Raw genomic sequence first — 23,295 nt, forward strand, 5'->3', positions numbered from 1 at the left:
TGGTAAGCTGATCAATTTAAGTCGGGTGGACAAGGAAAACAGGCGGCATTGGGGCTCTCGAGGACCGGACTTGAGCACCTCCGCTCGACGTTATATGTGACTTATATTGTCTTTCAGGAGCGTCTGTTCTTTGTTATGGAGTACGTGAACGGCGGTGACCTGATGTTCCAGATCCAGCGCTCCAGGAAGTTTGATGAGGCCCGCTCGCGATTCTATGCCGCCGAAGTCACATCGGCGCTGATGTTCTTGCACCGGCACGGCGTCATATACAGGTAATACCCGACCTTATGCTGTAGTAAGTAAGCGCATCTCACTAAATTAAAGATGAAAGTTTTTCGAAGCGAGATGGCGTTCAAACATTTGTTTTGAAAATACCAAACATAATGTTGATGGGCGTGATTTCCAAAATAAGCTCGACTGTCTTGACGTAAAGTGCAACAATCCTCCAAAACATGGCAACAGAAGTCATAAAAATGCCTCACAAAACCGGCAGCAGGGATGATCTTCGTTTTGCTGTTTGGACAAAGCCTTTTTGGAGTGCACTTATTTTAAATATTTCAAGTTGAAATGGGTACCCCGGTTTCCTACCGCATCCCAAAAACATGCATGGTAGGTTAAGGGAACACTCTGAATTGCTTCTAGGTATGATTGTGAGCGCCGATGGTTGTTTGTATTTGTGCGCTCTGTATTTTAAAGTCATATTTCCATAATATTAGAGCATTGAAATCTTCCTCCCAAAATAAGTGAGGACAAACGTAGACCCCAAAGTATCATTTGCACATTTTTTTCTTTCTTTACCCTGACATCTATTTTTGTGGCCAACAAGCCAGTTTCTTCCTCTTTTTGTAGTTATTTATTTTTTATTTTTTTTCCATGCCTTGGGGATGACTGAAAGTGATGGTAAATAATTTAGTGAATTCTTATATATTTTTTTAAACCAATGAAAAAAATTCATCCATAAGATCAATTATAAAAATGATCCAAAGCAAGGGTCTGTCTCCATCAGTAATATTAGAATTCATGCACGAAATAAAATATTCCATGATTTTTACTGGTCACAATTTGGATCGTAATTCGAAAGTGATACTCCTAAATTGAGACTATGACATGTGGTTGGATTGGAAATTACAAAGACAATTTTTAGGAATAAGGCAAGAGGGTCAAGGCCGGAACAGTACACTGATCGTGGCTGGAAGGCGAGGGACTGACCGGCAGAAAAGGGTCAAGTGCCCCGCCCTGTTTATTTCTCTCACTACTGTTTTAATTGTTTTTTTTGGCCATATCTTCTTTTGACCTTCTTTGCTTTTATCTTACTGTATCTTGTTTATCTTGCCCTACAATTTGGAGACTACACAAGCCTTCAGACATCACTCTCGCTCTCTCTGGCTGTGCTTCAACATGTTTCTTGTATCATTCCTTCGGGGACTAACTTCAAGTTTGAAAACACGCTAAGGAGCAAGAAAGGTCAAGAGTATCAAGAGAGTAAATCCTCCTTATTGACAACTTCCCTCCATCTCACACCCTTTCTCCAATCGACAAGTTTGACAAGCAACCACGGCCCTCAAACATTAACCGACCATTTCTGACATCCGAGCTCTCAACTCACTCGTGTGTCAAGTTGACCCAACCCAAAAAGGGGGCCCATGTCGGACCACATGGCACAGTGATGTCTTTTGGATGTCGTCATGGAAGTGTTGAGATCTTGCCATTATGAGCAATTGCGTGACACCGCATCAAACAAGCACCTACTTCATCATCACGCCTGTCACTCATGACATATCAAAAGTGGCATGTTCCCTCTTGCTGCTGCACAAAGACGTAATTCTCCCGCACTCGCTTTCAAGTCGATCGGCGATGTTTTGACTCACACACCAACGCATGTTCGTTCATGGACACTAGTTTGAATGCCACTACCTGATGCCAAAAAAAAAAAAAAGCAACTCTGTCATGCCCGCCTGGAGCGGCCCTCAAGAGAAATAAACACCATGTCCTCCTTCTCTGACTGCTGTTGCCATCCACCTCTTTGCCACCATTGGCATCTCCTCCGAGCTTGATGGGAAAGGTTGGGAAAAAAAAACAAAAACAAGCTGGTGTCATTGAAAAGTCTGAGTAAAAGTTGACGGGTTCAGACGGGCTTGGCGGTTAGATTGAACTTCCACGTGAACTTGCATGAACCCGAAGGACACGCTGGTCTCCACGGAAGGGGAGCCTTCAACGTGCAATGCAAATTTTTTTCAACCTCATGCAGAACCCCCCCCCATAAACGACATTATTCAAAACAAATACTCTAAAGCTTTACTGGAATTTCTATGTTTCTCCAAACCACTTGTAACTTAGTTTTTTTCTGTGATTCTTTTAAAATATATATTTTTTTATACCAGTAGCAAATCTTTCTCTCTCTCTCTCTCTCTCTCTCTCTCTCTCTCTCTCTCTCTCTCTCTCTCTCTCTCTCTCTCTCTCTCTCTCTCTATATATATATATATATATATATATATATATATATATATATATATATATATATATATATATATATATATATATATATATAGTGAGAGAGTTTAATCCTTCACGCACAGACCAAATTTACACACATCATCAGGAAAATGGGAAATCACGCAAGGGCCCCCTGAAGTGTTGAAGCCGATGTTTGTTGTTTTTCTCAAGACATATAGATGTACAGTACGTGTGTACATTTGTGTGTGCGTGCAATTGTGAGAGGTTAGCTGTCAAAATATCATCAGGATGTCATGGAAAAGAAATCTGTCCAAGATCAACAGCAAACACAGGAAATGTCCTCAATTGAACCTGATTGCCGCATGTGTGCTTGTTCTCAAACAATGTCGAAGGTGATTTCCGACACCCGCGCCGTTTAATCAAGTCGCAGGCTGCTGGGAATAATTGTTAAGTGTTGGTTCGTCATGAAGCAAGTCTTCTCTTGTTGCTCTAATGATTCCTTCGTCATTCTCACCTTGGTCAGAGAAATAAAAATCGCACGTACTCCTCTTAGTTTTGTTTCATAGTTGACAGAGCTGGGCACTTGACCCTTTTTTGCCAGTCAGTCCCCTGCCCTCCGATCGCGATCTCTGTACCATTCCGGCCAGGCAAATTGTCTAATATTTGAGTTTTCGCCATTGCATGCGAGGCATGGCGGCACAATTTGACTGGAATTTAGAACTCCACGCCAGAACTCAACCAAACGTCTTGTGGCTGATGATGACGCCCTGAAGAATTCAAGCGGTCCTTCCGACACATTTGGAGTCCTCCATTTTGCCGATCAGTTCATTGCTGTTGTTTCGCCTTGGACTTTTTTTTTGGGGGGGTGGGGGGTTTCTTGATGGCCATTTTACTTTGACTTGATTACTCAACTGAATGGTTGGTTTTGTTTCCAAAGTCACATAGCCGACAACATTTGCAAGAACGGAGACAGAATTAGCGAGAAGCAATAAAGTTCTCAAAACACAGATGAGGTTTGTCTTATCACATTTTATGTCCCGCAGCTAACCTTCCCATCGGCACCGCCATCGTGATTGCGTTAATGGTGAACACCTGCAGCCGCCGGCCTGCAGGGATCCCGGCGCCAAAACATCATGCGACATCTCAAATGAGCCACTAATGAATGAGATTTATCGCTGGTTTGTGAATGTGCAGCGCACATTTGCTGGGCCAGGAGTCGCCCGCGGGGGCAGTGAGGCTTTCATTTGCGCTGCTCCTTTCACGCTGCCGTCACGGCACACTGGCTCATCAAATGCGGAGCAGTCAAGCTGGCCTTGACTTTGCTCGTTCCTCTCAGATGGAACTCACCCAAATGATGGAAATGTCCATCCACACTGCCATTGCGGCTTCGTGCCACAGCCACAATTGCTTTCCACGCAAACGTTTATAGTCGACCGTCAGTGGAGGCAAGTGAGGCAGTGCCACCCCCTTTCATCTTTGGTGATGTCACGACCACCATTGATCAGGCCCGCCCCTTACAGCGAACACTCAAGGGTTCCAGATATTACACAAATCGTACAAATTGTACATGCTTTTTTTTTGGGGGGGGGTTTGATGATGATTTGTTTCCAAAGTCCAATAACACAAATGAATGCAACGTGCACTGGAATCCGAGAAATGTTAACTCAGAAGCAGATTCAACCAAGAGTGTCCAATGAATTGTACGCAACGAATCACCTAGAATGGATTTGCTGAGCTTCATGGGAATGCTTGCTTGATTGGAAAAAAAAATCTTCATATGAGCAGCATGTGAAAAATCATTTTGTCTTTGTCATCGAAATCCAAGTCTTCTAGCAGAGTTCCAGTTGAGTCACGGTGGCGCTCTTTTTAGTCAGCAAATCACTTGAGTTTTTAAGGAGGATTCATCAACTTTTTATTCCCCAACAAAAAAAGAGGTGCCCCCCAAGGCACTTGTCCGGGCGGCTGCTGTACTTTGGAAGTGAGCGTCGCTGAAGGGCGGCAGTGGCAATGTTGACATATTATCTGCAATCAACCATCAAGCTCCGAGCGGCCGCATTCAGCATTGACTTGGTCGTCTCTCAACGGGTCGACTCTTATCTCCTCCTGCTTGAGCGCTCCTCCTCGTCCAAAAGCTGTTGCCTAGTAACCTTGAGGGACAGATTGAGTTCCCAAACCCGTCGCTACCAACAATTTGGGGTGACACGTTTGAAATTCCAACATTGTGTTAAATTGGAAGGAAACTATTGATTTCCAATTGACGAGCAGAAACGTCCATGGCAGTGAATGAGTTAAAAACATTAAATAAATAAATACAAATCAACTTGCACAGTTGAAAGCATGTCCCCGCTGATGTCTACTTAGGCCGACTACACAGTTAAAGACAATCGGACTCTTTTTGTCCCAATTTTGCCATTCCGATGACAAATGTCCATAAGATTCTCTTTTGGTCTGAGGTGTGTAAAGAGTGTCTGTCGTTGCACACTTGAGTACAATGACAATCATGCAACAGAATTGTCATGTGTGTGGTGCTCTGTGTTGAGATTATCATAGCGGACAAAACTGTTCAATGCACTGATTTCTGTCTTTATGCGTGGGCTCGGTCACAGTCGGTCACACAAATCTTCTGAGGGTTGTAAAATCTTTGTGAATGCTTACACTAACAATCAGGATTAAAAAACAGAGAGGAGCTGGTTAATAAATGCAGTGAGTGTGGCCAATTTTGTGATTTGGCGCCCACCTGTTTTTCCGACTGGTCTGAGAGAATGGCGCCATTCCGAGAAGAGCCTGTGAGAAGTGTTTGTCATTGTTGGTGTCCTCCAGGGACTTGAAGCTGGACAACATCCTGCTTGATGCAGACGGCCACTGTAAGCTGGCAGACTTTGGCATGTGCAAGGAGGGCATTGCCAACGGGGTCGGCACCAACACCTTCTGCGGGACGCCGGACTACATCGCGCCAGAGGTCAGAAAATGAACCCCGCCCGGTGACATGACATGCGCCGCATTGTGAGCTAGCATTTGACAGCCACTACGTCCACTTCAGTTGTGCCTTGAGGTGCGAGTTGAATTCAGACCGTGATCATGCTCGCAACTCAAAACATGTCTATAATATTTCCCCATTAAAATAAATGAAAGTGTCATTTATCTCCGTCGGCCTCATCCCACCATGAAAATGTTTTTTTTTAATAAGAAAAAATAGCAATCTGGTAGTACATTGTAATTTAAAAAAACAGAGAATAGTAACATAATTAACATTTGATGGATTGGATTTAATGCTGCATTCAATTCAGTGTACTGCTCCCGCCACTGTAGTCTGCCACCCTTGGCCACTGGGAGGCGATATAATTCCGTACACTCATGCGGGCACGAACAATTAAGAACAGACTTCTTCTATTCCACTAATCAGGAAATTGCTGTCATCCGATTTCTTTTTCATAGAGGAAAACGAATATATGCTTGTCGTAGCGTTTTTTTGTGCATACGTTGCGTAGAAGGTGGCAAACGTTAGCATTTCAGTCATTTGTGATTCTTTGCGTGTGATTGGGACCAGATCCTGCAGGAACTGGACTACGGTCCGTCAGTGGACTGGTGGGCTCTGGGGGTCCTGATGTACGAAATGATGGCGGGTCAGCCTCCGTTCGAGGCCGACAACGAGGACGACCTGTTCGAGTCCATCCTGCACGACGATGTCCTCTACCCGGTCTGGCTCAGCAAGGAAGCCGTCAGCATACTCAAAGAGGTCCAAGCATCCGTACAGCCGTTCGATTATCCGTCCGTCAGTCTGATGTCTATGAGCCATCCATCATCCAACCATTATGCGCCATCTTGCCTTCCATTAATTAACAATCTGTCATCCAAACGCCATTGATCAAGCCATCCACCCGTCCATCCATGCTGTCGTCTCCCAACCGTCTGTCTATCCTTGTCCATCTGTCCAATCAACATGTTTGATTGTTGAAAAAATGACAGACTTAACTGTGACGTGTCGAACAGTGCAAGACGCTTCTGGAAGTGCATCCAAGCGTTTGTTTCATTTCTTGACTTTAACGTCATGAGACATCGTTGACACGTGCACAAGCAAATGTGCTAAGCCCCTCACCCGCCGATCTTGTGCTTTTCAGTTCCTGACCAAAAGTCCCAGCAAGCGTCTCGGCTGCGTGGCGGCTCACGGCCTGGAGGACGCCATCAAGCTCCACCCCTTTTTTCAAGAGATCGACTGGACGCTGCTGGAACGACGCAAGATACAACCGCCGTTCAAGCCTCGCATCGTCAGTACACACACGCACACGTACACACACGCGCCTGCGCGCAGCTGTGGCGAATGGATTCTGTGAGAACAAGACCGTGATGTTCAGTTGAGAAAGAAGCGTTTGTTGATTTATTTATTTTTATCCACTTCTCATGATCACATTTAATGTTCATACACCTAATGTAGCATGTTGACATTGTGTGTGATCATTTGTGATGTGCCACGTTTTCTTCTTATTTCATTCATTTGCTTAGATGGAAGCCAGCATATTAGTATTCCATTTTATGTCTGATGTTGCATATTTTGATCAGATTTAATGTCTACGTAACTCTGATATAATCATTTGGCAATACTCCATTCCCTTTTTTGGTCTGTTCCCACATAGTCGGTTACTTCACGTGTTGAAAATTGCTTGCAAAGAAATCTCTTCAGTTTCTTGCAATGTTACCTTTGACCTGAGACGACAATGATGCTGCTATCCGCCTTTGCTTGTTTGATTGAGTGACGTTTGAAAGAGTTTTTTTTTATCTAAATGTGGCCCCTGTGACGTGGCCTACCGTTTTAATCAATAAATTAGCCATTAGGGCTGTCAAAATTAAAGCATTAACTCAGGTGATTAATCCAAAAAATTTTAACTCAGTTAAGTATTTTAACTCATTTAACTCAGTTTGATTTACTTAAAAAATAATTTGCATACTGTGCAAATATTGTGCCATATTAGCTGTCTTCAGCACGTCTCAGAACAAAACACTGCGTTTAAGTTACCACTGGGACTTGCAAACCAACACTGCAGTGAGTGTGGCGCTTGTGGGAAGTTTTGAGAAATGTTTCGCAAATAAATGTCTGCAAAGATGCCTCCATTTAGATCGTATTCAAGAATCCAAGAGAGCTATTAGAACAGTCTTTGAATTAAATATACTTTATATTGGGTGATTTTGCATCAATTCCAAGTTATTATTCAAGTAAATATCTGTTATAAGCTTCGCAAAAAATAGTAGTTGAAAAATGTGATTAATCATCATTAACTGGAATTTTTTTGTGATTAATTAGTTAAAAAAAAATAATCACTTGACAGCACTAATATATGTATATATATATATATAGACGCCAATGTTGTTTTTGTTAGCTTTGGCACAGTGTCAGCCACTTGAATGCGATGTCGAAACCTTTTTTCTTTGTTTTCTCCCGGGAACTCTGTCGTCGTCACAAAGCGAAGCCCCTCCCCCTCCCAACACCTTGGGTTAAGCCCCCAGCAAATTAAGCAAAGCGCAACGCTCAAACAGATTTGGTGTGAACCTAGCATAAGGCTTGAACGACAAGACAAGATGGCGTTTTGATGCACTTTCTGAAAGTAATCATTTCGGCCAGTTCGACAATTGTGCCCGTCCGTGACGATGCTTCCTTCATATGACACGTGTCCACTTGTACCGTCGCATATTTGGCTCATGTTTTAATTTTGTGTTGCCAGAAAACCAAACGGGACGTGAACAACTTTGACCAGGACTTCACGCGAGAAGAGCCGATTCTGACGCCGGTGGACGACAGCGTGCTCACGCAGATCAACCAGGACGAGTTCAGAGGTTTCTCCTACTTTGCGGACGATATGTCGCCTCACCACGCGTAGGATTCATATGACGACGCCCTCGCACAACCACAAGCCAACTTTCCGCATTTGGAATGAGACGAGAGCGAGATTTGGCTTCCCGTGTGTGAATTTGCTTGTTCATCTGCAGAGGAAGCCTTGTCAAAGTTCTGTCTGTGTGAGTGTACTGTATGTGCATGTATGTTTGACCCTGACCCAACCACACACATCCCAATCCATGACAACCACGTGCAAAATTCCTCAGCCGCATTTTTGTGGTTCTTTGGTGATGCATTGAAAACCAGCAGCCGTATTGAAAGCACCTGTTTGACGTGGCAATAATAGCTGACATTCTTCTGTAATATTTTGGGGTTTTCCTATTTTAAGTTAACCCAAAAATCATGCTTGAGTGACTTTGGGTCAGCGGTTGCACGTCATAGTTGGTCTGGGATGCCAAAGTGACTTTCATTCCCCACAAAGCGTAGTAGCAAAAAAAATAAATTATTCTCCTTTTGCTCGTGGATCATGAGTGACAAGTGAGCAATCTTTTGAGCCCCATTTTGTCGGCATTGTTACGACTGTGCTTTCACTTGAGCGCAATATTGCATGAGCTTTCCGACCTCGCGTGATTTATTTATTGTTTTTTTTTTTTTTAAATGATTGAACTGTAGCAAGTAGCATTGCCGTTAGTTGTCAAAGTTGTGAGTGTGCGTGCGATTGTGAAAGTTCGGAGCCTCTTGGGTGACATGGAAGAAAAAAAAAACTACAAACCCTCGCAATGATTGCAAACAAATGTTTTTTTTTTTCTTTTTAAATGCGCGTTTTTGTACTTCTGGGTAAATAAAAATAACAACGATGGAGCGTGTTCACTCGTGGGCAAGTTTAATTGAATTATAATTTCAAATTGACCGCAAGAAGCGTTCCAAGTCCTCCTCCATGATTATTGCCCTCTCTGACGTCGTCTCTTCAACAGTCGTGCAACAGATGCTGGGGGAACCAAACTGACACGGAAGTACATAAAAATTATAAAATTAAAAAAATAAAAAATTCCCTTGGAAAAAAAAAAAAATTGCGTTATGTCGCAATCTTTGACGGCAGACGACAGACACTTTCGAGCAGCCATTTGACCACTGAACCAACTATTAATGATGTCCTCGACCAAAAAAAAACAGCTCAGCTGACGATCCTTTTAAACATTTGGCCTCTGTCACTTACTTGACTTGATAACTTGAAATTTGTTCGACTTGTCAATCAAAAAGCCATGCAGGGAAACACGCACGAAGTCGGGAAAATTTGTTGACATCCAGTTGCCCTGCCAAGACAATCCTTTGTCCTCGTTCGCGGAACCGATGTTTGACAGCTTGATGTTGCGAAATTGTGAAGAAGGAATTTCATTTCATTTGTGTTTGCCAAGGTTTGATGTGTTGCCATAAAAAAACAAATCACGTGTGAAGATGGAGCAAGTGCCCTGGAGCTTCTTTTAATGTTGCTGTCCTATCGGCCTCGTTGCACATTTGGTGTTTCGCTCGCTTGACTTTGCATTTGCGTCAATCCCTCTTCGTGCCAAGAGTACTACTGCACTTTCAAAGGTTGACAAGTGAATTTTCATTTGCACGCAAATTAAATCTCATGACATATGATCAACAAACTTGTTTGTTTTTTTTTCTGCATTCTTTTATTGATCACCATCCAGCAGCATGGATGTGCACGGCTTCTCTTCCAACTTTGACCGCAGGAAGAATCCCCAAATCATCACGCTGCCACGATCTTAAAACGCATACCAACCTGGGAGCTCATTTTAGCCACGCCTGGAGGAAAGACGCAAGCCACAAAGGTGATTGAAGCAAAAGGAAAATCAAACACGTTGGCCAGATAATGAACCAAGCATAGTGCCATCCAGAAAAAACACAAGCGTCGTCCAAATTCCTTTTGAATAATTGAATCAATGTTGCTGGGGTTTTTTTTCAGATCAAAATAAAACATCTGGACCTGCGTGAACTCCACAGGTGCTTTCCCATTTGCCAAGTGTTCATATAAACACAGGGCATTGTCATTGTGGTTTTTTTTGTTTTTTTTAAGGTAAAAGTAAATTTCACCCTTAATTTAACAAATGGTGCCCTCTTGTAGTTTTGTAAATTACGTGTAAGTGATTCCATGACAACTTGTTTATTTTGCCATTTGAAATTGAAAGTTGTTTGATGTTTTTAACTTAACATGTCAACAGAGAAAGGAGAAGGAAATTGTTGCATATAAATTATACTTTTGTTTGTTGTTGTTCTGGAGTAAAAAAATGTCACAAAAAGTTTTGCCGTAAAAACATCACAAAAAGCCCGAGGGCGAGCATCAAAAATTGCTTCCTCTATGGTATGCTGAAAAAAGTTTTCTTTTATTAAAACATATTTGCGGGGGTGTTTGTAGTTTTGTGTTTTTTAATTTTTCTTTCTTTTTTTACTTCAAATGTGAGACAAAATTCCACATTATATAACGGTCATTATTGGATTTGTATAATGTTATTTTATGTATGTATTTTGGAAAACGCGGGAGTCAATGTTCCTGAATGAAATGCATGAAAATTAGGTAAAGAATTATTTTGTTTGTCATTTTTAAAATATAAAGAAGTAATTTGTGTAACTTTGTAAAGTTTCAATATCACTGGGAAAAAAACAAAACAAACACGCACACACACACACACGCACACACACGTGCGCGCGCGCACGCGCACACGCATGCACAATACTTGTCCACGCTCCTATTGGATGAAAAACACGGAAGTACAGGGTTTCGGGGGCGTAGCCAGCTCACTGAGGGGCGTTCCCTCCCGCAGACTTTCAGCCAATGAGCGCTCGGGAGTTGCAACTCCACTTCCAAGTTACATTTGCATTCACTCAGTCAAGTCAGAAAATCAGGCTCGGTCCTTGCGAACGAACGAAAGAACGAACGAGTGAGCAGCAACCTTCAAGTGCCGCACGTCGGCTTGGTTTTTTTTGGAGACCCTTGTGGATCTCCTCTGCGGGGGGAGGCTGTACAATCCTCGGCAGTGTTCTGAGACTGTACGGCCCGGATTCCCTGAGCGACCTGCAGCGACCCTCCGTAATTCAACTCTTGAGCGGACTCAAAGTTGCGCAGCTTGCGCTGGACACGCGCTTTGTGTTCGTGCTTTTATTTCAGAGTTTTATTATTAATTTATTTTAATTAGTTTCGGACGGACACTTTGGCGGATTTGTGGTCGGTGAAAAGATGACTGCCGAGAAAGAGAAGAAGAGGTAAGACGAACGCTGATTAGATCATTATTATTTTTGATCTTTGAAACAATTTGGACGACGCGTTATCTGCTCGTTTGCTTTCAATTGTTAAAGCGCATACGTGGGGGGATAGAGTAAAGAAAGTTTCAAGTGAAACTTTTCCTGGCACCAAGTCAAGTTCTTCAAACGCGGCCACTTGATTAGGTACACCTACCAAGGAATATAACATATCTGACGTCACTAGCCGTATAATGACGTTTAAAAAATGCTGACGATGACAATGACGTTATCATTCAATTGATGATGTTTTTGGAGTACCAATAAATCATGACGCATGTGTCATATTTGCTTCTGATTGCTGTCAACTAACAAGCGGCAGCTTGCATTTTGCTGCTTCGTGGAGTTTCGATTGCATTTTTGTTGTTGTTGCTGTTTGAAACACTTCTGATGCGACTGTTTAAAATTTCAATTTAGAAATCTTTCGAAGGAGATAAACAAAAGATACAAGGGGTTTTCATAAGCAAGAAAAAAAAATCCAACGCATGATTAGTTTTATGATCGGCTTTAAATGTTCATCCATATTTTGCACTCTTAGGACGGCAAGTTGTGGTTTTTATTATTATATTATTTTTTTCATTGGATGGATAAATCTCTATTGTTTTTTTCTATTAAAGGATAACAAATAGAAGGACCTGTGTAATAAATCCAAAGTGTCTTTATGGTTTTCTGCATTTTAAGTGTGATTGTTTTTATTGAAATGTTGGTTGGTCTGTAAAATAGCGGGTTTCTGACTTTTTTTTTTTGCCATGGGTGTTTTTTATCTATGGAAAAGTGAGTGTCAAACCCTTTTGAATGGAATGATTATGTAGATGGTTAACCTTTGCATCAGTAGAAAAGGTGTACATGTTCAACCCTTTCAACTGTCAAAAAGGTGGCGCCGTTGAACCCTTCCACCTCGAAATGTGAATCCTTTCACTGGAAAAAAATGGACATTAAACCCATTGATGTGGCAAGTGTAGCCATTGAACCCCCCCAACCAACAACACACACGGACACACACCAGCAGGTGCATGGATGGCCCTTGATTCGATTAGCCAATCACCACAGAAGATGAAAAGGAAGAAATGAAAAGTGTCATTTTATGAAAATGACTCGTCCTTTTTTTGGGGGGGGCAGGGGGTGTTATTTTTGCTTATGTGAGAAGTTTCTGATTGGATTTTGTGGCTGTGATGTGCTGTGGTTCAGTTTGTCCTCAACACCGGAGAGGACATGCATGATATCATCATCATCATCCTCCTCCTGGTCTTTGTGGTCTCTTTGAAGAGGCACAATCATGACGCTTTTGTTCCAGTCAACTGACACTGAGCCACATGTGTGTGTAGTGGGGAGGGGGCGTCTGTAAGAGTGCAGGTATAAACCCAAATCACACACACGGGAGCCTCTGTTGCTTCTCCTCATGGGCTTCTTCAGCCATTTTATGGAAACTAACGGCTGAGCGTGTGGCTGGCTGCTGCAGAGGAAATCGGTGCGAGGCCTTGCTATGTTCACTAGACTTGATTTCTAGACTTACTATACGTCGGCTTCCAGTTGGCACGGTGACAGCGTCAAACGCTTGGAAGTTTACTGTCTTGTCTGCTGGCATGACTTCAAGTTTATCGCAAATGACGTATGACCTTTGATTTTGCTCCACATGTGACGTAAGGAGCCGTTTGCGCTTCCACGATCCGTGTCGACAGCAACTGCCTCGACTTCATCTTTGTTAGGATAAAGAGAAGCGCGACTGTGATGGACGTGTAGTGAGCAAATTTAAAAGAGGAACTTAAAATCTTTTATTGGCACTCCATGGTGCAGATACAGAAAAATTGGCAAAACATACTAAAATAATAATAATAATGAAAAAATGCTTTCTTAGGTGTCACAAGAGTTTCTCAATCGTCGTGCCGCATGTGGTCCATTGCAATTTTTTGCATCCGACACGTTTGTACGATGGACGCTCAGTTAGCGATCATCCGACATCTACGCCGTGATATAAACCCGACGCGGGGGTGTCGAAATGAATCAGATTGTTTAACTTCAAATTGTCTCAATTGTCCAATTTCAGCATCTCTTCAGGAATTATTCTGAGCAGTAACCCAATACACAACAGTAATTGTGGAAAAAAAGGTTTTCTATTACAACTCAATACGAACTAAAATGTGAACCAATTATTTGATTATTTTTTTTTGTACGCATGAGTTGAAAGTTGAGGCCAGAATGTGTAAAATTGCACTAAAGTGAAGTGACTTGATTGGACGTTGAGGAGATTTGGAACGTTTTTCTGAAAACTCTTCTTAAACTCTGACTTGAAATCCTAATTTGTGACTTTAACCCTTATTCAAAACGCCAATTTAATATTTTATCCTTAATTGGAAACACTAAGCTTGGCCCCATACTCTTATTTTGAAAGTCCTGACCGAAGCTTAAAACCCTCATTTGATCCCACACCCTTTTTTCTTTTTTATTCTCCTCTTTGTTTGATGGCCCCATTTGAAACCCTTACCTTACTTAATGCCTTTTTTTTATTCCCCTGACCCAAACTTAAAACCTGACTTGAATTGTCTTGAAACCTTCATTTGAATCTCGAATATGAAAAGCGAAGCTTGGCCCTAAAGTATTTTTAGAATCCTGATCTTGCCTTAAAAGGCCGATTTCAAGCCCGAGCCCTTTTTTGAAACGCAACGTGAGCTTGAAAGCCTCATATCCTCGCTTGTCCTGTGAAAAACACAATTTTCTTTCCATTTTATTAATTTTTACGTTCATGGTGATTCTGCGTTACAGACATTTCAAGAAATGACAAACTTGGACATGCGTATTTTTCACAGGACAGCAATGATATGAAACGTGACGCTTCTTTGAAACGCTAAATTGAATACTTTCTTGCTGCTTTGAGAACCCAATCCAAGTTTGAAATCCCAAATTGTGCTTGAAAATCTCATTGGAAGCCTTGACACACAGGTTTTAAAAATTTGAATCTTAAAAAAATATCGAGTCGCCTTGAAGGCTTTCTCGAATTGATACGTGTGTTCGTGGCTTTAGCATTCGGCTTTGAAAATCTCTGTGAAATGATGACGAAGGCGGATCCTCATCCCTGACTTTGTGGCATTTAAGTGTGCTCGCCGAGTTTATTCTCTGGATTCATTTCGTTTCTCCTTTAATGAAACAATGAAAACCGAGCAACAGCTCATCATTGCCATCTTAAAGACGACAACTTTTTCATTTTGATTTAAAAAAAAAAGTTAAATGAATAAACCGTTTTAATGTTTTATTTTCTAAATACTGTGTTTTTTCAAATACATATACATTTTTGTAATGCTTTTGTTCACTTTAATTTAAAATTAAATGTGTTTTTTTTCTCCGATGAGGTGAGGTTACCAAAACACTCGCTCAAATCGGAGGCCGGCTGTAAATCATGGCGACACGACACAAATGTTATCCGATTTTGAGCCGACAGACTCATCGCAACCGATTTGAAGTCGTGCGTGCTCGGGAAAGAGAGTTGGTGAAAGTCAAGAGTGCACGTGGGTGTGGAAAGTGTGTGTTTGTGTGCGTGTTCTCTCATGTGACTTCCTGTCACGGCCTTGTGTCTTCTTGTTTGGTATTCTGACTCGTGGCCTGGCTGGCAAACGCCACCTGTGCCCCCAAACTACCCCGCACCCGCCAGCGCCCCCCCAGCCATCCCCTCCGTTTTGGTCTCAATCGGCCCGTCTGTGTCCACACTCGGTGTGGCCTGAGTGGGTTTGTTTATTTGTGCGTGTGTGCACGTGCGTGTGCGCGCACTTGTCTTATCCTTCATGGCCTATCGTAATCATCAGCAATCTCCTGCATCGTTCTTCCCCTTGATTGTGCTCAATCTGCCCCCCCCACCCCGAGTGGGATAGCTGTTTGTTTGGCTGCGTGTGTGTGTGTGTTGCTGGCTGTGTTTCCAGAACACCGTGTTCCACGGAATCACAGATAGCCACTGTTGTATTGTTGGTGTGTTTGTTTGTGTCGGCAAGGCCCTCAACTACAGGAAGCCAACTCTAAGCAAGGGAAGGTGTCCGTGTGTGTGTGCGTGTGTGTGTGTGCAAGAAAGAAAGAAGAGTGAGAGAGTGCAAGTAATTCTATTTAGAATGAAAGGTAGTGAATGTGTTTTTTTATTTCAGCTGCGTTCGCACTACATGCAACGATGCCCAACTTGCGTTTTTTGGTGAAGCCATTTTTTTTTTTTTGTAATAGCTCTCGTCATGAAAACAAGCATCACTGTGGATGCGAATTTAATGAATCCGTGAAGTGGTCTGAATGTGCATGAAAGCCTCGCTTGTCCTGTCGCATTTGTGCCAGTTTCAAGGATGTTTTTGCGAGTGAGCCATAGTTTTCATCAGCCAATAATTTCATGTCAACTTGTTTTGCCACTCACACTTTTCTGCTGCTGTGCTGTTTTTTTTTTGTTTTGTTTTTTTTTGTCAATTGATGACGGCAATCAACAACAAATTTGAGACAGATATGGCTCTATGTGTCCATTAATGTGTTTTGGGTGCTGATTTAAAACATGTCTTCAATTTCAGTGCATTATGCATTTGAGAGATTTTCATTTTTTAGATTTTCAGTTGAAGATAAGCCATTTTTACCACTTTAAATAACGCGGGCCAACTTAAAAAGAAAGACTAACACAGCATTGGCATCTGTTGAATTTTTTTTTTTTTTTTTTTTAAAGTTGTCCCTCGCAGCAGCAACAACAACATTTCACGAGCAACACCAGAAGCGTTTACTGAGGCGTTATCAAAACAAATTGTGGTTGTGTCGTCCACATGAGTCATCTGGTCAAATGTGAACTTTGCACTGCTCTAAAGGGAAATAACTCCATTGAGAAAGTGTGACACTGTTTTGTGAATAATTGGTGACGTCCCATTGGGTAGTCTTGTTCTCGCTGTCAAGAATCGGACCACAGCGGCCATTTTGAATCCAAGGCGCTTGAATTGTGACTTCGCTCACTGTATTTTGTTTCACTTTGTTCCCGACCAAAAAACAAGTGTGGCAACAATTTACACGTTGCACACAGAGAGCTCACATTCATATGCAAACACACACACACACACGCACACCCCCACGACTTTCTCACACAAACCACGCACACCCCGTCGCACACGCATGTATACAGTGCAACACACACCTGCTGTGTTTTGGGGATTGTATTTCATATTGACACCTCTCAGCTTGTTATCACAACAGTAACATGGTCATGTGTGTGTGTGAGTGTGTGCGCGTGTTAGAACATATGCAACATGGTCATGTGGGTGTGAGTGTGTGCGTGTGTTAGAATATATGCGTGTGTTTGAATATATGTGTGTGTGTTTGAATGTAAAACAACAAAGCACATGTTGGCAGGTGAAAGGGGAATGCATGTTTCACTGCACGTTCACATGAAGGTTAGGTTGTACTCACGCGTGTGTGTGTGTGTACGTGTGCACGTGCACGCGCACGCAAGTGAAACTGAGTGAGTGCATTAGTCAGCATGAGTGAATGTGTGTTGGTTAGAAATACACTTGATCCCCTGTCGTTAGACACGTACATACACTGGAGGCCTGACTGATGCTCCGCCAGCGCCGAACGTCATCAACAGCAAGCATAGAGGAGAGCATACGTCACATGATTGTTTTCATCAGGCAACCTGCGCCGCCTGGAGCGTCGTCATCATCGTTGGCGTCTTCATCTTGATGCTCGCCGACGCTGCCAAGGCTAATCCGGGGCGTGGAAAGACGCGGCCTAAAGATGGCAGGGAAGACAAATTAGCGCCGTGACGGCAACCATTTGGCTGGCTGCGTTGCTTTGATCTCAGCGCAGGAAAAGACGTCAACGTGCCCAGTGGCCTTGCCGGTGCAACTGAATTCCTTCCTTCCTCCCTGCCGGCTGTGCCAACTTCTTGCGGCTTTCCATCATTTTTGGGAAGCCACTGGAAAACTTCGCTAGTTCATCACCGTGCAACACAGCCGTGGCTGCCATGTTTGTAGTCCACAAGTGATGGAGGTCCCACCAATGCCCGAACACACACCCACACAATTACAAACAGACACTCTAATGAGCTGTTTTGTAGCTCAATATTTTTTTCACCGTATTTTAGTACTGAAGTGGTGGCGACTGCGTCAACCCCACACAAATACTAACCCACTGAATTGCAGCAGTTTTTGTCAGCCATATTTGTAGTCCTGAATTACTGGGACTACAGCGGATGATTTAGTTGTCCTTAATAAACGTAGTGAACTTTTCATCTTTTAAAGTAAGAGAGGGGATCCAAGGGATTTTGCTCCTTCGACTATTTACCAATCAAACATTCCCAAACGTCGACGTTTTGCTAAAGTCTCTGACAAAGCGACCTGCGTGAGTGAGTGAGTGCGTCAAAGCAAGATTACGCTGATTGTTTTGTCAATTTGGAGTGCGCATATCTCTGATAACTTGGCTCAAAGCTCATCTTGCTCGGTCTTAACCTGTTTTTTTTTTCTGATTTGTTGATATTTGAGCACAATGCGTCGAGGAATGTTGTCTCTGAAAATGTCACAATAGAAACGCTGCAGCTTGTTTAATTTTGTTTTTGCGCCATTTGTCAATGTGCAGTCCTCGTTGTCGCCAGGTAGGTGACAGAAGATATTCCTGTGAGTGTCATTGCTTCACGTGTGTTCAAGTAGTAGTTGTTTAAAATACCAGTACCAATGATAATTTGCATTATAAGCATGAAGCGAGTAATGTAATAATAAAGGCAGCCGTGTTTGTAGGCCATTTTCCATCCAGCCATTATCTGTTCCACTTTTCCTCACGAAGGTCGCGGGGGGTGCTGGAGCCTATCCCAAATGTCTTCGGGCCGTAGGCGGGGTACACCCTGAACTGGTGGCCAGCCAATTGCAGGCCATTTTTGTATTCCTCAATTGAATCACAGCACCTCCATTTTTTTTTTTTTGCATGTCTTTTTAAATGAGCTTTAGAAAATTATATAGACATGTAATGCTTGCTTGAAACGTACAATTTTAATCATGAAATTACGGCCACGTGGTTTAGTGGATAAAGGTAAAACCAATTTTCACCGATCGCGAGTGGGTCGGGATCGTAGCCCTGGGGTTCACCACACACCACACTTGTTGCTCGTAGTTGTACATTGTCACTGGACCTTGGTTACTTGCTGGGCTTCCAGACAGGAAGTGCCCGACTCACATCAGAAGAGTGGGCTGCTGCCACGCCAGGAGCCGCGTTGCCGCCGCAGCCACCGCCCCATTGTTTGGCATCCTGCAAATGTGGATGTCCACAATGGACATGTGACCGATTACAAAAACACACACACTCAAATTTTAAGTTAAGGAAGGATCATGAGTGGAAGCGGCAGGGACAGACGGACTTTGGATTTTATTGAGCTAAAATGAGTTTCACACCCCTGTTTTATCATTACATCATATGGAAAGCGCTTTGTTACAGATCCAGTTGTTGTGAAATGCGCTATATAAATAAAGTTGTATTGTATTGTAAAAGTCATGATGTGTTCGCAGCGCTTTCCTGGGTGTCATCCATTTCTGTGTTTGTATGTGCTTCATGATGCTGCTGGTGCTGATGTTGATGATGAGGAGGATTGTGGTGGGTGGGTGTATCCAGGCAGTGGTAATATTTTCATGACTACACAAGCAGATGATTTTTAGTAATAAGGTCTCCTTGCTGGTGTTTGTGTCGCTCAGGAGCAGCTCGGAGCGTCGTAAGGAGAAGTCTCGCGATGCCGCTCGCTGTCGCCGCAGTAAAGAAACAGATGTTTTCTACGAGCTGGCACACCAGCTTCCGCTGCCGCACAGCGTCAGTGCTCACCTGGACAAAGCCTCCATCATGAGGCTCGCCATCAGCTTCCTGCGCACACGACGACTCTTTGCCACAGGTACGCTCAACACGGTCATTGCATTCACTGTGTGGGCGGGGTTACAAACTAGGTTTCGTGGAGCTCAGTTGTGGTGGCGAGTGTGCCGGCATTTAGCCGTAAGGAGGCGCCCGTCGTCCGTCTAACCACTTACGCACACATGAACACAACTTGGCTGAGGTATCCACTCTTCCCAACTAACACTTTTCATAAGTCCTGCCTTGAAGCAGACTTGGAAAAAAATGGTGAAAGTTTGACTTTGCATCATGAGGGGACGCTTCGCTCCATCCCCGACTGCCCCCTTCATCATAAACGGACTCTTCAATCAAAAGAGACTCGGCTCTCTAGCCGCGGTGGCCACTCGGACCCTCATCTTGGTCAATTCAAGTTTGCTGAGCTCCCCTTGTTCAGCTCTGGACGTAGCTTGTCTTGAAAAAAGGGGTTTCGTAAAACACGCTGCCTGTATTTTGCGGGACCGGGGTACCCTGACCCATAGGCAAACTGACCCCTCGAATCAACGTGTCAAGTCTTGCCTTCTTGAGCCCCCTTAAAGGCCGCCGGTGGCACTACAGTCACTTTTTTTTGCTTCTGACAGCATACACGTTAAAATAAATGAGGAAGGCTTTTCTTTTGTGGATCGTTTCAAGTCATTTGTGGCCGTTTTTCTTGTGCCAGGTGGAAAGCGGGAATAAGTGAGGAAGGAATGGGGCGGGCAGAAAGTGCATGTGAGGACACAGCCAGATGAATGTTGCGATTAAAAAGCGAGCGAGATGCGAGGAGCGATTGGAGAGGAAGTGGAGGACTTTGCCCAACTGCAGACGGCTGCTGGCATTACTGCAGCTAGCCATAACAGCCCCGCGATGTGGCGCCAGTTTGCTGACACACACGCACACACACACGCACAAGTCAAGTTCTGATGCAAAGAGAACCACTGACTGTCATTTGTTATTTACATTTTTATTCAGCATCATTTTCTCACTATAAAAATGACTGCACTTAGCCTTTAGCTTAGCATCATTGGCCTAGCTTAGAATCACAGCTCATGAGCGATGACTTTTATTTTTCTTAAATAAAAGTCTTTCTGCTATGATCAAATCTTGTTTTGTGACACATAAAGCAGCAAAACAAAGCATAGATGTGTCTTTCTCCAGGATTTTTTTTTTTTAGCATTTTCTGTTCTTTAGCAATCGGCAGAAGAAGAACTTGTTTCCACCAATAACACGGTTTTCTGACCATAAAGGAAAGGAAATATGTCAAGCAGAACGATGACTTTGCCACTCATATTTTTAGTTGTATTTTTATTTTTGCTTTGGGGACACTTCAAACTACAAAATAACAAAAAAAGACTGAGAGCGAGTTTCTGGTGGCTAAATACATATTTATTTACTCAGTTTTTCTTGGCTCAATAAGTGTTTTGTGGTTTACAATGATGATGGCCATCTCATCTCATCATTCTCAGATTGTTGCAAGTGTCCTGTACTTCAATTTGCTGATGACCAAATATGTATTTTAAGACGTGATGTCCATGATCGTTTTTGCTTTGCAATTGCGCCGTATCGCACTAAAAATAGACCATGAACGCCAAATGTGGAACTATAAATTCATTGTGGAACACAGCTATGCTAGACTAGGCTAAGCTAGGTGAGGCTAGGCTAGCTGCTGAAATGCATCTCAACAGACAACAAATAGTTGTGCCAAGATGTCATCAAGCGTGTCTTGTCTTGGATTGGTCAAGAAAGGGCAAAGTGATCACGTGATGTGCTCACGTCAACTATTGTGGTCCAAGCAGGACACTTACGCAACTCGCGGACAACAGAGGGAGGAAAAGTGCAAGCGGGCTCCAAATGTCCACTAATCACAGCTTATTATTTAGGCCAAAGGTGCCTGCCGCCGCCGGCCTTCTGGAGCAGACCCAGAGTCTCCCGTGAGAAAGCGTTTGAGGGGGGACGTCGGACGCTATCTGGGCCTCGGTCCAGGCCATCATCCCCACTGGACGTGCTGGAAGCTTTGACTGGTCAAAAAAGTCTTATCGGAGGGAAGCACTGGAGGAACTGCGATCTTCCCCTCGTACAAACTCCCCCGGCCCACCCGCCCTCATCCACTGCTGGCCTTTGTGGAAGAAGTCTCTCACACACACAAACAAACTTTCCTTCTGGTGCTTCCAGGGAGACAACCATCACATCATTATGTAAAAAAAAAAAAAATAATAATAATAATACTGGACCATTCGATGAAACTGTGCTAAAAATCTTCAACCCAAAATGGCAGACATTTTCATCTTATGACATGGGATCTTGAGACTGTTTTTTTTGTTTCTAAACAGCTGCAGATCTGTTAAACGGGTGTCTTAGGATGTTTTTTTTTTTTTTTAAATGGTCACAATGGGGCGATACAGTGTTTGACTGGTTAGCATGTCCGCCTCACAGTGCAGAGGTTGTGGTTTCGATTTAGGCTCCGACCTCCCTGTGTGGAGTTTGCGTGTTCCTCCCTGCCTGCGTGGCTTTTTTCCGGGTACTCTGGTTTCCTCCTGCATTCCAAAGACATGTGCAAGCGCTTGTCTGTCTTTCTGTACCCTGCATGTGGCTAGCGACCAGTCCCCGCCTATTGTGCCGGCAACGCGGATTAAATGTTAGAAGCAAAGAAAAAATAATCATGTTTCTTTGCCCATTTTGGCCATGGTTTGCAATTGTGAACTTTTCGTGGCGTCGCTTGACTGCCATTTGTCATTGAGAATGTACTTTGTAGTCACAAGCAGAAGCAAAAACATTGTGGTGACATCAAATCAACGCAGGACAATGTCATTGTGCTCAATGGACACTGAGAGTTATGCAACACCGGATTGCAATCGCGGCCGGGACCGAGCCAAAAACAAGCTGGCTTGCAAAATGGGGAGCAGGAAGTTAGCATAGCATATCTTGGGCGTGAACGCACATGTTGTTGAACTGTCACGCAAGCATTTAGCAGCTAAAGTAGCACAAACACCTGTCAGCAGATTCACGAGTGATGTGCAAACTTTTTTTTTTTCTTTCTGTCTGAGGAAAAGAAGTAGCAACTCCTGTTCTCCGCTCAAAGCAATCCCGGGCTGTGTAGTTCCTGCATGAACTAAAAAAAATCATATATCTAATAAATTAAAAAAACAAATAAATAAAAAAGAAATACCACTAACCTAAAAAAAAATAAAGAAAAAAAATAAGAAAAAAATCTAAAACTAATATCCTAATAAATACATTCTATATATATATTTTATATTACTGTTTTTTGTTTTTTTTTTTTCTTTTTTTTTTACATAAAAAAATTCCGCCACGCCCCCATGGCATGGCGATATTTGAACCGATCGGCCTTTCCAATTGCATCACTTTCGGACATGAAATTGTCAGAAAAGCGTCCAGTTTCACTAAGTGGCAAAGGGTCACCTCAATGGTCATCAGTGGACAAAATTGGACTTGATGTGTTCTCTGTCCCTACAGATGCGTTTGTGATTTCAAGTGTTAACACTTGACTTGAGCGCACTAAACGTTCAAACAGTGCGAGTGCAGCATCGAGGACATCTGTGCTCGTTTGTTTTGATCTGAGCCAAAGAAGCGCACCGTAGCATGTGCACACAAACGCATGCGTCTCTAATGCGCTCTGGTTTGTGTGTGTGTGTGTGTGTGTGTGTGTGTGTGCGTGTGTGTGTGCACCCTTAGGTTGCAATGGCAGCGATGACGAGCAGATGAGCAGCTTTTACCTGAAGTCTTTGGAGGGCTTCATCACTGTGGTAACGTCAGATGGCGACATGATCTTCCTGTCCGAGAACATCAGCAAGTTCATGGGCCTCACGCAGGTACACACACGGACGCACGCACGCACGCACGCACCCACACACGCACAC

The 23,295-nt window shown here is 43.2% G+C and overlaps 2 protein-coding genes across 2 annotated transcripts in view; both read left to right on the forward strand.

Annotated features, from left to right (window-relative positions):
* Positions 1 to 8,822, forward strand: part of LOC148330294 (protein kinase C epsilon type-like) — a 29,611-nt gene extending 20,789 nt beyond the window's left edge. The window contains exons 11-15 of the mRNA XM_088304381.1: positions 118 to 272; positions 5,275 to 5,413; positions 6,002 to 6,190; positions 6,573 to 6,719; positions 8,169 to 8,822. Of these exons, the coding sequence (XP_088160507.1) occupies positions 118 to 272; positions 5,275 to 5,413; positions 6,002 to 6,190; positions 6,573 to 6,719; positions 8,169 to 8,324 (786 nt within the window). The 3' untranslated portion in view covers positions 8,325 to 8,822. The remainder of the gene's footprint in view (positions 1 to 117; positions 273 to 5,274; positions 5,414 to 6,001; positions 6,191 to 6,572; positions 6,720 to 8,168) is intronic.
* Positions 8,823 to 11,163: 2,341 nt separating this feature from the next.
* Positions 11,164 to 23,295, forward strand: part of epas1b (endothelial PAS domain protein 1b) — a 29,955-nt gene continuing 17,823 nt past the window's right edge. Inside the window, exons 1-3 of the mRNA XM_088304786.1 lie at positions 11,164 to 11,545; positions 19,255 to 19,445; positions 23,111 to 23,247. Of these exons, the coding sequence (XP_088160912.1) occupies positions 11,520 to 11,545; positions 19,255 to 19,445; positions 23,111 to 23,247 (354 nt within the window). The 5' untranslated portion in view covers positions 11,164 to 11,519. The remainder of the gene's footprint in view (positions 11,546 to 19,254; positions 19,446 to 23,110; positions 23,248 to 23,295) is intronic.

This window comes from Idiotropiscis lumnitzeri, chromosome 9 (assembly GCF_059441095.1).
Source record: "Idiotropiscis lumnitzeri isolate Australia: NSW breed Sydney's pygmy pipehorse chromosome 9, RoL_Ilum_1.0, whole genome shotgun sequence".
Taxonomy (NCBI): Eukaryota; Metazoa; Chordata; class Actinopteri; order Syngnathiformes; family Syngnathidae; genus Idiotropiscis; species Idiotropiscis lumnitzeri.